The sequence below is a fragment of the Hydra vulgaris genome, chromosome 02 (genome assembly GCF_038396675.1).
Source record: "Hydra vulgaris chromosome 02, alternate assembly HydraT2T_AEP".
Lineage (NCBI taxonomy): Eukaryota > Metazoa > Cnidaria > Hydrozoa > Anthoathecata > Hydridae > Hydra > Hydra vulgaris.
In genome coordinates this window covers 9,388,779-9,404,653 of record NC_088921.1, presented here as the reverse complement: position 1 = coordinate 9,404,653, position 15,875 = coordinate 9,388,779, and the positions used below count along the sequence as shown (strand labels likewise).

General features: G+C 26.2%; 1 protein-coding gene across 2 annotated transcripts in view; it reads left to right on the top strand.

Annotated features, from left to right (window-relative positions):
- Window positions 1–4,625: 4,625 nt before the first annotated feature.
- Window positions 4,626–15,875, top strand: part of LOC136076718 (NACHT, LRR and PYD domains-containing protein 10-like) — a 35,576-nt gene continuing 24,326 nt past the window's right edge. For both annotated transcript variants that reach the window (XM_065790088.1, XM_065790089.1), the window contains exons 1-2: window positions 4,626–5,022; window positions 13,950–14,213. In XM_065790088.1, coding sequence (XP_065646160.1) covers window positions 13,967–14,213 — 247 coding nt within the window. In that variant the 5' untranslated portion in view covers window positions 4,626–5,022; window positions 13,950–13,966. The remainder of the gene's footprint in view (window positions 5,023–13,949; window positions 14,214–15,875) is intronic.

The window sequence follows — 15,875 nt, the reverse complement described above, 5'->3', positions numbered from 1 at the left end:
GTTGCTTTTATATTTTTTTATGTTTTCAGTAAAATAATTATCGTAGTATTTTTTTTTGCTTTCTTTGAGTTTAGATTGGAGGTTATTACGAAATGTTTTATACTCATTATGATATATGGTTTTATTTGTTTGATTTTTAGACCTAATATATTTTTTAAAGAGATTATTTTTGTGCTGTATAGAGTGCTTGAGTTCATCTGATATCCATGGTTTAGTCTTGAATTTAATGTTTTGTTTGTTAAGCTTTTTCAAAGGCGCATGGATATCAAGCAGTAGATTAATGTTGGAAATAGTATTCTCAAGAGACTGAGTACAATTATCAGGGTATATTTTTGATTCTCTGTCTAAACTAAGATTGTGAAAATTGTTTCTAAATGCAACTTCATTGAACCTTTTCCATTTTCTTTCCTGGATTAAGAGCTTTTTATTAGGTGGTGGTTTAAGAATATTATAGGCTATCAGAAATTGTGGAAGATGATCTGAGATTGTGGTGGTAAGATTCCCTGCTTTATATTTATTTGATTTAAGATTTGAAAAGATTTTGTCTATTAGTGTTTTTGATGTTTTACAGATACGAGTAGGATGGACAATGTGAGGTAGAAAGTAATTTGAGGTGAGTGAATCTAAAAAGTCTCTAGTATATCTGTGTCATACTTTAACAGATCAATGTTGAAATCCTCTAAAATGAATACAGTTTTACTTTCTTTTGTTAGGTTTTTGAGTAACGGATTAAGATAGAATGATAGGAAGTTGTCTAAAGACATTTTTGGATGCCTGTAAACACAACCAACGATAATATTTGATTTTTTTGGATTTATAATTTCAATAAAGATAGATTCTAGTTCTTTTGGTTTAAAGATGTGGAGATTGTATCTGGGTTTATAGGCGAGCCTGTTATTTATATATAATAATGCACCACCTGCATGTGATTCAGATGGTGTGTGTTCATAGGAATACCCATTAAGTGTTAAGTTGCTAGTTTGTGGGCTTTTTTTATTCAATCTGGTTTCCGATATACCAATTATGTCAAATTCAAGTTTTGTTGAATGGAGTAGATTTTCAAGGTCATTAAAATGTTTCGAGAGTGATGATATATTGATATGAAAGACATTGAATGAGGATTTGTCAGCTGCTATACATTTTAAATCATTTACATTGGTGTAGTAACTGTTTATTGAGGTTTTTTCGAGTTTTGTTGTTGTTATTAATATGTGTATTAAATGTGTTGAATACTGTGTGAAGACTCTCTATGGGAAAACCTGATACTTGATAATTTTTGTTTATTTTAGTGTCACCATTAGCAAGATTTTCATTGTCAGTTATAGTTTCGTTATTGAAGGGAAATATTCTAGCTAAGCAATTTATACATAACCATGAACAATTTTTTGAGGAGTTTTTTAGTAATTGGTAGTCAATATCATTAAGGTTGTTACATTTTAGGTGGACCCAATTGAGGCAGTTATCACAAAAAATAGCTTTCTGATTTTTATAGACATTAACTTTGCAAACAGCACATTCGCTATGTGTAGTTTTTATTACTGTGAATTGATATGGCGATAAAATATATAAGTAAGATTATTTATATGAATGTAAGTAACTGCAATCTAAACTGCAATCAAAAAATAATAATATTAAAAAAAAAATAAAAATAAAAATAATAAAAATAAAAAAAAGCACTGATCAATACAAAAAAAAAAAACAACGCAAAAATAATGGAAACAAACAAACAAAAACAAAAAAATAAAAAAATTACAAGGATTAAGACTTTTGTTTATTCAACGAAACCAACCAAGCGCACATTTTTTAACAAAAGAATTTTATGCTATTTATCGTTTGCTATGTCTTCAATTTAAAAACACCAGAAACAGAATAAAAATAAAAAGTAAATATATAATAAACATCACAAAAATTATTACTATATCGCTAAATTTTATATAATATAAAAGGCTTGAAAAAGTTCAAATATAGTGCCGCAAATCAAAATAAAACAAAACAAACAAACCAATAAAAGAAAAAAATGAAAAACACGTGCAAATCAAAGGTACCATTGCTCGAACTCCAAAGCTATAAGCGATTTATGTCGACTCAAAAAGATTTTAGTAAAACATACCTGGGATCCTCTTTCTTTTTCTTAACTTTAAGTAGGGCTGGATATTCGAGGTACCCGCTTACTATTGACTTGTTTTCTATTAGGCGACGACGTTCTTTCATGGCCTCATTGCGGCGTCGAGTTAGTGATGGTGAATACATTTGCTCAACCCATATATTGTTTTTGGACATAAAAAAGATATTTTTTGTGTGTTCACTATCAGCCCCTTTATGAAATTTAACAAAAATATGGTTTGACTTAGTGCTGTTTTCGTTAACTTTTCCTCGATGACAGCGTTCGATCATGTCATGGGCATTTTTCGGGTCTATGTTAGCCGCTTTTGCGATGGTATCTGCAATAGTTAGTTTGGTATCAGACCAGGATTCCTTGGATTTGTTTGTGTTAATAGGAATGTTTTTAAAAATCAGTGTCTTTCTTAAATTTCTGTTTACTTGGTCATCTAATGCCGCACTAAGCTTAATAATGTCTTCCGAAAATGTTTTATTATCTGAGGTCAGATTGAGCAGTTGCTGTCGTATTTCATTAATATTATCAGTATTTTTTTGTACTGTAGATTTAATATTAGTATATGCAATATTTAGTTCAGCTATATCGCTTGTTATTTTAGAAAGACTTGTGTTTATTGCTTGTAGGATTTCTTTTTTTTTGTGCATCTAATCGTGCTTTAATGTTTTTCATCAATATTTCTTGATTAATTGACATTGTGAATTTTAATTTTTATTTAGATAGATTGATTAAGTGACTTCGATTCACTTTTTTTTATTTTTATTTCATAGCGGTAATATATTGGAAATATTTATTTGGATATTATTTGACACGTGGCTTTAGCTGGTTTTAAAAATTTACGCCATCTTACCTCTACTATGCCGGTACACGAAAAAAGATAAAAGGTATAGAAGCAACCATAAAAAGATTAGCAACACAAAAAATTGTTCGAAGAGAAGCTGATTAATGACGCAACAGCATTATATAAAGCCGTCAGAGATGAAAGTCAAGTAAACGTTTTCATGGTTGCTGCAAAAATGAATAAATGAACCATGAGTAAATGAACCATAATGTAAAAAAATTTTTACATTAACTGTATTTATCAATTGTTTTTTTATAATATTCTAAATTATATTTTTAATAACATTAATTTTTCTACTTTTAATAGGCAGTTTAAAAAATAGTTTCCAATACTTTTTTTGTTCTTTTTTGTTCTTCTTGATTTATTGTTAATTTAATTATATTTTGCAGAAAACTCACAAGAAAAAGACAAAGAAGTGTTAATAAGTGGAAAATAAATGTCAGAGAAAAGCAAAGGCAGTGTGGCAAGGCCTAAATAGATAGAAATGGTCAAAAGTGACCAGAGAGAAAAGTAGTAGAAGCTTGTTCTTTAATGTGTAAACTAAAATGTTTTGCTTAGAGAGAATAAGCTATTAACTAGACAAGAAAGAAAATGTGACCTAGCTAAAGTTGCAAATGGAGAATACAAAACCACAGCAGTTATAACTTTTGATTTAGAAAAAGTATTTCTCCTTCCAATTGCTAATATTTCTGCATTCTATTATAAAATAAAATTAAATGGTTATAATTTCACAGCCCGCTGTTCATTGAATAACAAAACTTATTGTGTACTTTGGAATGAACCTATGGCTGGTAGAGGTGCAAATGAACTTGCAAGTTGTCTGTATAAACTATTACAATTAGTTATTCAAGACTGTTCTAATATATCAATTAATCAAATTTTTTTGTGGTCTGATTCTTGTGTTCCCCGGAATAAGAACTCAATTGTGTCTATGGCAATAAAAATTTTTTAAAAAGAAAGCGGAATACCACTCATTGAACAGAAGTATAGTGAGCCTGGTCATAGTTCATTACAGAATATTGACACAGTGCATTGTGTGATTGAGAAAAAATTAAGATATTTTGAGATTTACAATCCTCCTACCTTATTCAAATTACTGTCATCTATTGAAAAAACTTCTGGAGTAGAATTGAAAGTCATACAAAAGATGACTTCAAAAAATTCAAACTTGCTTCCAAGTCTTTATATTTCCATAAAGTGCCTTTTGCAAAGGTAAAACTAATGTTTCATGAAAAACATCTACCTTTTCATATTAAACTCAAAAAATCGTTCTCTGGTCCGTTAATTAAAGAAAGATTGGTAAAAGGTACTCCTCAGAGAAAGAATAAACAGATGGTTTAAGTTCTGAAAGAATTTCCTCCATTAAAAAGTGATTCAACGAAAAGAAAAAAAATGCGCAGGACAGTGAAAATAAAATTATACTAAAGTTTTAAGTCATTGTTAGTTACTATGACAATTGTATTCCGACAAAATGTTCTGATTACGAAATACATTTTTCGTATTTGAATAACAGTTAGTTACGGGGGGAAGTTTTTATTTTTTTATTTTTTTAACAATTTAAACAAAAACTTATATTGATTTTAGTCAACTTTGTTAAACTTCAATATGTAATTAAATTTACATAAAGAGATTTTGTACTTTAAACTTTAAATGCAAATTTCTAAATTTAAACACAGTCGTATACGACACTTGTATTCAGGGCTGACGAACTTATGCTTACGCTGGTATAAATATTGCGCGAAGCAGGAAAAAGCGGCATCCAAATGGTCAACGTTCTTTAGAATAATTCAAAAAATAATTTTGAAAACTCAATAAAACTCAGACTTGAAAGGTTAGTGAATTAGTATCGAATGATAATTAATTCGATAGTCTGCGTTTTATGTAAAAGTTAAAATCTTAGTTTAAATCATCCTAAAGAACTTTAACCCACCCACTTATTAGAAATGCAACCAAAAGTTAGTAATATACCATTGCCTCGAACGTATAATAAAAATTATAAACATTCTTTTAACGCAAATAAAGAAAAGAAGGGGTGTTGAATGAGTGTTATATGAATGATACGAATGTAAGTTTATTTTTATTAATGTTTAGCTTGTTATTAGCTCAATATTGTTACATATATTTGTTACTAGCTTATTATTGTTTAGTCAAGCATATTTATAATATCTTAAATATAATATTTTAAATAAGTTTCAAATAAAAATATTATTTAACATTTTTATTTGACTCGAACAGCTTTAAATTTATAATAGAAATTTTTATTTATTTTTTGACATTTATCCGACCTGGTATCTCTCAAATTTTTATTCTAAAAATTATAGTAATAGCATTTTATTTTTAAAAGTTGAACTCTGTTTATGAATTTTGGTTTTCATTATTTAACTTTAAGCTAATCAGCTATAAGAGCTAACACATATTTTGGAAACTCTTACTACCTACTTTCTGAAGATAGCCATTGCAGAGGATTTTTTCTTCTCAATATATAAATATAAATATAATTAACATAGTTGTAAAGAGCTTAACAAGACTTTTTTTTTTTAGTAAACTGACCTTAAAGTTTTTAAGCGCTGAGAATTTAGAAATCATGTATAAGTGTTAAAAAGGTTCCCCGTTCCATTAGATTTCTTATCTCTTTTTACTCTATATGTAAATTTTCAAACAAATTTGATATGTTCTGGTTCTTAGGAAATCTTAACTTCAAAAACTACTCTTGAAAAAACGTGTTCTCTTGCAAGTTTATTCATTAATAGTGGTCTTAACTCATTTGCCACTAAGTTAAAAACAGCTATATGACTGCACATAAAATAACAAACTAAGATCATGATGAATTAAAAGAGTATAAAATAAAAACTACTAGTCAGAATTTTACAAATAAGACCTTGTTTTTTTTGTCATAGAATTGGCTTTCAGAATAATAAAAAACTTTAGAACATTTTTTATTATCTTAGTAACATGATCAAAATATATCATGTTGAAATTAACAAAAATATATAGTTTCTTTATGTAACCTTAAATAAATAAAAGAGAAATACATTAACATTGTTTTCGAATTTAAAAAAAATGAGGCATTTAAAGTGGCGATCAAACAAAAAATCTCCACCACTGTCATTGAAAAAAGTATCAAGGATGTCGTTTTTATCAGTATAATCTATTTTTAGTCGTTTCTTAAAATTGATTTTCATTAACATTAACTTAAGAAACTATTCACATTTCAAAGATAATTTTAAAGTTTTCTCCAATTGCTATAGATGTTTTGAATTATTTAAAATTGTTTATGAACCTTCGTGCAGGTCACTTTTCATTTAGAAACAAATTTTATGAACCACCCCATACAGGTCACTTGTCACAAAAGAGTTAAGGTTAAATAGTTTAAATAGTCCTTATGTTAAAATAATCAGTGGAGACTATTTAAACATAAGAAATATTTATTGGAATAATAAAAGAAAAAAGATTGCTTGTATTGCAAAAGATTGATGTATTTATTTGCATTTATAAATAAGAAATTCAAAAAGGTGATACAAGTAATTTCAAAATTACTCTTATTTAGCACCGTAAAAATAAAAAAACAACTAGTTAAAATAGTGTGCAATGGTGAAGAACATTGTACTTTTTTCAATTTGATTTGATCAAAAACAAAGTGGACAAGTAATCAATATATTCAGGTAGTGAATATCATGTCTTGATAAATCTTTCACAGTAGAAAAGTCTTTGTGTATCATTTTTACATTCAATACGTGAATTAAGTTTTTGGGCTTGACATTTTGTAGGATATAATAAAATACATAAAAAAAATTTCTAACAGAAAGCATTTCAATCTTTATAATGGTATCTAGATGCCTTGTAGCTTTTCTTTAAATCATTTTCTTTGAGCCAGGGTTTTTGCTCAGGTTAGTCTTATCATAGTTCATTACATTAGAAGGACAATGTCTTTAATCAAGTTGTGCAGATTGTTAAAAATAAACAACAAACTTTGTGTTCTTCACTAACAGCTTCATGTCTCTTCAAAACTTTCTTAACAATTCTCTGTAAAATTAGGTTGTGGTGCCTTTTAAAAAATCGGTAAGCCCTGCCCAGAGAAGTTTATTTTTTTGTGTGAAGAATACATTTGATAAAATGTTTTAATGCAGCCAGATCCCAAAGCTCTTCATCCTTGTGATGAAAGTGCTTTGTCATTGCTCAGATTTGAGTAATGACAAGCTCTTACTCAGCAGAAAAAGTAACAAGTTGTCTGCATACATTTTTATCTTACCACATAATTTCTATTTAATTTCTGAGAATAGAAATTACTAAGAATTTCTAGATAATTTTTAAGTCTTGATCTAAAAATCTTAGATTATGTTATCTCAGATTCTGTTAATCTCAGAGACCCTTTCAACTGGAATACCACCAGCAATAACCTTCATAGCCTTATTCACTTGCTCTTCGGGGTAGTTACTGTGTGTGTAACCTTTCTTTGTTTTATGTGTGTATGGCATATTGCAACTGATTTTTTAAAAAAACCATTGACAAATTTACCAACTAAATCAATAAGTGGCCATATTATCCCAATTTATAAAATAGCCAATTTACCCCGCTTACCTTTATTATCTTTATACAAATATATATATATATATATATATATATATATATATATATATATATATATATATATATACAGATATATATATATGTATATATATATACAGATATATATATATATATATATATATATATATATATATATATATATATATATATATATATATATATATATACAGATATATATATATATATATATATATATATATATATATATATATATATATATATATATATATATATATATATATTGTTGCATTTGGGAGTACAGAAAAAAAAAAAAAGATTCTTATGCCAACAAATGCATCACTTTTAATTACTTTTGACTTTCGTTCAATATTTCCGTGTTGTCAGAAAGTAAAGATCATTAATTTAATGACAAATTAATCGTTTTTTAAAAAAACCGCAAAAACGCAAATTTAATTGACCAGAATGTTTTTAAAAATATTCTGAATGTTTTGAAATCATTCTGAATGTTTTTAAATCATTCTGAATGTTTTTAATAATATAAAAAATCTTTGTATTTTTATTTTTTTTAATAAAATATTTTTATTTTTATTTTAAAAAAAAAAACGTTTTTATTTTTATTTTTTTTACTGAAAATCATGCATGGAGTGTTGCTACATCGACTATCTTATAACCTGACTCGCAACGGAGTGCTGCTACATCAACTGACAAATAGCCAGACTCGCAACGGAGTGCTCCTACATTGATTATCTTTTAGCCTGACTTGCAACGGAGTGCTGCTACATCGACTGAGGGTTTGGTTGGGACAGGCAGTCTATCGAGTAATAAAAAAAAAAAATTCCGGTCTTGCATTTTAATTTTTACTTTTTGTCAACAAAATACGGAAAAACTTTCTGACAACCAGTTAGGGGTTTTATATATATTTATATATATATATATATATATATATATATATATATATATATATATATATATATATATATATATATATATATAAATATATAAATATATATATATATATCAGGCCTTGTTACGAGATTTCGCTGCGTAGCGAAAACGCGTAACGCATTACTAAGTAACTCAACTCAGCAAATATATTTTTCATCGTTAGAAGTTATATTGCGTCACTAGCGTCTTTTCAAGTACCGTATTGTAATTAAAGTTTTATTATCGCATCAAATTTTATTAACTCGTTAAAAATCATACAAACAGTTAGTTTTCTTCTCACTAGAACAAAAGTTACAAATAAAATCTAAGTTTTTATTTAACAAATCATTTTTATTATTTTTTTCTTATATGAACTAAATTTTATTTTGAAAAAAATATTCTTTTCATGAAACGTAAAATAATGTTTGTTTATTTTCTTATGATTTTACAGTTGGTTTTTGATTATTTTAGTAACTGTTAATAAATTTTCTCTTATTTAATTTGTGAACTCTTTTTAATAATGTTTTTAAACAATAAAGAGTTTTTTTTGTTATTTATCAGTTACCGATAACATATTCGTGATCATAATTTATTTTCATAAATTAACCGAACGTCATTAAAATTTTACGTTATTGAATTAACAATAAACAAAATATCTTATTAATAAAATATTTACATTAAAATAAATCGTGCATTTTTTAAACTATTATGACAAAAAATAATTTTTTTATTTAAAAGGAATTTATATATTTAATTTTTTAGATAAAACTTAAAACACTTTATTTTTTTTAACTAATTTTTATCAACAATAAAAAAAATTATTAAACAAACTGTTTCTTTAACAAAAAATCTATTAGTTTACAATTGCAGTTAAATGCTTTTACTTACGAGTTTATTTCTTAAGAATAAACGTCACATAAACGATATCAAAAGATAATTAAAAATATTCTAAAAGATATAAGTTTTTGCGTAACGCAAAACTGCTGAACGCATAGGCAAATCGCCTTTTCGCAAGCAAAATGCGAGCTGCGTAACGCTTCTTAACATAGCCTGATATATATATATATATAAATGGGTCAAATTATTATATTACAACCATTTGCCTGCGGGTCACCATCTCTGATTTTCCTGATTTTTACATATTGTTATGTGCATTATGTGGATAAGTTAAATTTGAAATTTCAAACTTCCAAGTACAACGGTTCAAATTATAGGCTTAGAAACATGACACAGTGGCCCCCCTCAATTTACAAATGGTCAAAATAGACTACTTTAGAGCTGTATAACTTTTTTCTCACTTTCAACAAGTGTCTCATTTTTTCTAGAACTATTTTCTGGAGAGTTCTCTCTATAAAAAAGTGGTTTTTATTAATTTGTGTTAAATTAGAAAAAAATTATGACCTTCTCAACTTTGGAAAAAATCTTAAAATTGCTAAAATATGCCAAAATGAAACTAAATGTAGCATTATTCTATTCATCCACAAGTCTTTACAGATAAGTTTTCTACTAATGTCTGCAATAAATGGGCAAAATATAGGCAGCTTGTTGCAGTTTAGAACTTAAATATATCTAAAAGCAAAATGTCGATTTGCCATTTTGAGATGCTTGTAAATTTTTCTAACGCTTTTTTTTTATCTAAGATTAACAGCATATAAAACCATTAGAACCATCTATCTGAAAATGCAAACATTATAAACTTGTCGAATCCACACCAAAAATGCCAGCATTTTTAAGTAACCCTATTTTTCAATCTGATCTTCATTTTGATCTGGTCTTTATAGTAGATGCATAGGTGCACAAATAAAGGGGGCAGTAACTTTTTAGAGACCTTCATTATGGTTCAAATAAAGATCTCTAAATTAATTTAGATTTTTTTTTTTTTAAATTTTTCTTTTTATTATTATTTTTCGCAGTATATTAAAGTTTACAATGAAATAAATCATGTTAATAAATAAGAGAGCTGGAGCAAGCATAAGGCATAAACTGTCTTATCATCGAGCCCCATTTACATTGAAAAAATCGTTAGTTTATATACAAAAATGAAAAGTAGCTAAGTACATAATAAGAATTTTACACACGTTAGTTACAATATAAATATTAATATAATATAAATATTAGTGTTGAAATATAATGTAATATATCAAAGATGAACAACAATATAAAAGTATTAAAGTTTTTTAACAACAAAAAATTAAATAAAAATAAAACTGCATCAAAAGAGAAGTAGTGTCAATAACTATTTTTTTAGATTATATTTATATTATTTATGTATTTATTTTAAAAGAGATATTTTAAATCAAAGTCATTTTGTAATAAGAGACTTAGATTCTTTCCTGAATTGTTCCAAAGAGATGTTTTGAATATTATTTTTTTTGTAATAAATTTTGAAAAGTGTTTCCATAGAAACAGTCCATGGTATTGGATTTGGTAATAACTTAGTTTTAAATTAGTTTTTGGTACAATAAAGTTGTTAATTGAAAATTTAGTAGGATACTTAAGCTGCCTATATTTTGCCCATTTATTGCAGACAGTAGTTAATCAGAAAACTTATCTGTAAAGACTTGTGGATGAATAGAATAATGCTACAGTTAGTTTTATTTTGGCACATTTTAGCAGGTTTAGGATTTTTTCCAAAGTTGAGAAGGTCATAATTTTTTTCTAATTTAACACAAGTTAATAAAAACCACTTTTTTATAGAGAGAACTCTCCAGAAAATAGTTCCAGAAAAAATGAGACACTTGTTGAAAGTGAGAAAAAAGTTATACAGCTTTAAAGTAGTCTGTTTTGACCATTTATAAATTGAGGGGGGCCACTGTGTCATGTTTCTAAGGTTATAATTTGAACCGTTGTACTAGGAAGTTTGAAATTTCAAATTTAACTTATCCACATAATGCACATAACAATATGTAAAAATCAGGAAAATCAGAGATAGTGACCCACAAGCAATTGGTTGAAATATGATGGTTTGACTATATATATATATATATATATATATATATATATATATATATATATATATATATATATATATATATATATATATATATATATATATATATATATATATATATATATATATACATATATATATATATATATTTATATATGTATATATATATATATATATAAATACAACCCTTGATATTTGGGTCGGCATTATGGTATGTATTGTGGTAAGACCTTTGTAACAATTTTTTTTTGCCGACCTTATACTGACATCTAAAAGATTGAGGTTGGCAAATTATTGCTGAACTAAATTTTCTTAATTCCAAGGGTTGTATATATATATATAAAAAGCTCAATTTAACGATCGAACATCACCGCCGCTCGGACCATTCTTGAGACCTGCTAGAGGAGGGTAACAAACCACTTGTCATTTTCGGTAAAAATGAACAATGGTTGGTTGCCCCCATAATTCAGATTTCAAAAACAGTCTGGGAATGGCGATGTCTGACTGTTAAAATGAGCCCTGTATATATGTATATATATAAAAAATATAAATATATTTCTATACTTTACTGCTAAGAAAACGTGTTTGTGGTAAAAAATGGCTCTTCGCTTGTTTGTCGTTTTAAAGCTGACAAAATTAAGGTTAGATTATGTCAAAAAACATAAATTTAATTGCAGGAACTACAAAACCTCAAATTAAAAGACAAATATTAAAAACATTCTGAATGTTTTTTTTTTTATTTTTTAACTGTAAAACATGAGCGAAGTGTTGCTATCTTATATATTGATTATCTTATAGCCTTACTCGCAATGGAGTTCTACTATATTGACTTACAAATAGCCAAACTCACAACGGACTGCTTCTACATCGACTGAGAGTTTGGTTTGGGCAGGCAGTCTATCAAATAATTATTAAGTAAAAAGTGTTTCCTGTCTTAAATATTAAAAAAAACCTAAAACTGACATTTTATGGTAAAAAAAGTAATTATCTCAACCATAAAAAAAAAAAAAAAAATCTTTACCATCTCTAAAAATGTGAACGATACTATTTTTTGAAAAACCTTTCGCTATTGAAATAACAAAATAAAGCTCCGCGGAGAATAACTTTAGAAAAACGCTCTTTTCTTAATAAAAAGCTGCATCTCATCTTGAGCGTTTAAAAACTTATCATCTTAAGCAACTTCACCAAGTACTATCATAATTTAAATAGCATGACATCAGCTTGGGTTTTATTTCGTTTAACCCATGGAATTAGCAGTAGATAAGCATAAAATATTGAGGATGTAAAAAATTTCTGATCTCAATTTGTTCTGATGTAATTACAAAATATTAAATAATAAAAAACTAAAACTATTAAATAATAAAAAACTAAAAAACTAAATAATAAAAAACAAAATAACAGTAAATCAAAGAATATTAACTATACAACCAAGAAGTTAAAATAAATAACACCGTCAAACTTGTTTGAATATCCTTAACCAAAAAAGTTTGCAAAAAAATTTTCAGCCTACCCGTAAAAGAGGTTATACCATCTTAGGAACCTGCTCATCTTACGCAACCTTCCCCTAATAAATTAAAAAGTATATATATTTTTAATCATTAAGTATAATTTAAAAAATCATGTTTAATAAATAAATTACATTTACTATGGGTTATTTTAAACAGACCTTAATAAAACTTTTATTAAGTTATTGTAATCGTTATTTTTATTATTCTAAAAGTCAAAAAGTATATTGAAAAGAAACAAAGCTTTCTGAAAAAGTTTACGTTTCGTTTTTTCGCTTTCCTTACTAACTAAAATAGCAAGCTAAAGATCCAAAGTTTATTCATTCAAAAATTAAATTTGCACGATAATTATTTGGACTGAAATTTTTTACTTACGTTCATTTATTATCAAAAGCAGTCTACTCTTAATTTCCAAAAGTTAACTTTACTCTGAATGGATATTTCAAAATCACTCTATCTTTGAAAGAAGCTAATATTTTATACATTCCATTGTTATAAAATTTTGCAACACGTTTTTAAAATGAAGTTTTGTAACGACATTAATTTTTTATAAACTAAAATTCAGTTAGTAACTGAAGGACAGTACCTAATTACATAAAAAAGCAATTTCTTTTTAATTTATTTTATTGTCCTGAAGAAAAAATGAGGTAGCTATAAAAAACTGAAAATTATTTATATTCTACTGCATTTAAAACTAATTTTTTTTTTCTATTTTTCATAAAAAGCTAAAGAAAAATTAAAAAAAAGTTAAAAAAACAAAAAAAAATTAAAAAATAGAAATAATTTTTGAGCACTTTTTTTTGGGTGCCCATACTGCTCCAGAGGTTTCTAAAACAGGTCTGGGTTCGTCCCTGATATTAGTAAATATATATATTATGTTAGTAAACTGGTATTATATTAGTATACAATATATTATTTATATTATGAAACAGTTATGTCATTATGTTAATAATAATATTATTACATAATTAGTTAACTAATTAGTTTTTATTATGTTATTATGTTGTTTATAATATTCTTATATTATGAAATGTGAAAATATTTAAAATGTTGTATAAATTTTAGATTATTATTTTAAAGAAATGGATAATGAGAAACATAGAGATATTTTGCTGAAGATTGCAGATAATCTGTTGGATAAAGATGTTGAAGCAATTAAGTTTTTATATTTAAAAGAAATTGGCGATGGTTATCTTGAAAGAATAATAACTCCTATTGAATTAATTCAAACTTTAGAACGTCGTACACTTCTAGGGATTGATAACTATGATGCTTTTGTTAAAGTACTTATTAAAATCGGAAGGAATGACCTGGCAAATCATTTTTCTAGTGAGTTATATAATAGTATTATATTTTTTATATCTGGTTTGTACAGGAGACGCATGCAGTTGCACGTCTTTCCTGACCGCATATATAATAAATAAATTTAAAAACTTGACCATGCTCAAATTATTGCAATAATAATAATTACTGCAAAACAAGTTAAATGTCAGTTAATTTTTTTTGTACTATTAAGTAATGTTTATTTTTTTTATTTTTTTTTTTTAATATTAAATAATTAAATTTGATAATACATTCTTAAAAATGTTTGATATTAACAAATTTCTTTCTTTTCTCAATATTTGCATAAATGAATTAAAGTATGTTAAATTTTTGAATTTTTAAATGATTACTTCTTGAATTTCTAATTGCGGCTTTGCAACTACAAATGATTTTTTATTTTAAAAACATTAGCGAGTAACAAATAAAAAAATGACGTTAATTTAATTACTTTATTTATTAAATGTTTATTATTTGTTATTTGTTAAAGCAAAAATTATTTTTCCAAATATCATTTTTTTAAATTATATCGCTGTATATCGTTTATTAAAAAATAATCGCTGCTTTTTTTATTTTGGCCAAAAAAATACAACCACTCTTAATTATAATCAATACTTACATGAAAATCCAAACATACAGTATGCAAAATATGTAACAATCATGTGTTGCGCAGATATGGTGGTTCATATTTTATCAATTTTTGGTACGGTGGTTCATATTTTATCAATTTTTGAAATTGAACTTGCGAATCGAATTTATAAATTAACCATTTATATGAAATTAAATTTGAGCATTAAAAAAAAAAGTTATAATTTTTAGGATACTCGCCAGTTCAATTTTGGGCCAAAAATGTTGAGTGTTTTAAACGCTTGGAAGGGACCTTAAAATTTATCCTATAAAAATTTTTATTTTTTTAAATATGAGTAGTTGGATTGAATATTATTCACATAAATAGAGCATATTGAAAAAAATTAAAAAATTAGTCTACAGAATCTTTCGAAATTGATGAAAAATCCAAATTTTCCTTCTCAAAAACCTATTTTATTACTCGTTGGCATATAAAAAAAGTTTTTGATTTTTTAATAAACTGTTTCCAGACACTGAAAAAACTATAAACTGGATAGTTTTCAAAATAGTGTCAAATTAAGTCTAAAAAAAACTAATTTGATCCATAAAGTGACCTGCCCGGGACACCAACCTTAATAAATTTCCCTACTTAAGAAGCATTAGAGCACAATAAATTTAAAATCCGGAAATTTGATCGGAAAATATTATTAAAAAATGTATAAACCAAAGTACTTAAAAAACAATTTAAAAACTACTTTCCAATGCTTAAACAAAGACAACCTGAAATAAACCTAAAGAAAAGCTGATAGAAAACTCGAATAACTTTTGCAACAAATACAAAATTAATTTTTAACTTTCAGTTTAAACGATCTAGAAACAAGTTAGCTCGGTTCAAAAAGTTTATTGGTTATTCTAATGGGCCCAATAAATTTGCAAAGTGCTTCTGTCTTGTTAGTTGCCCTGACAACTGTATTCTTTTTGCAGTAAAAAAACCTTGGTTAGACGGAGGTTATAAAGATGGATTATTAACGGATAAAGCTATAAGATAAGTTTTATGATTTTAATTTATATTAAAATAGTAAAAATAATTTTTTATAATCCTTT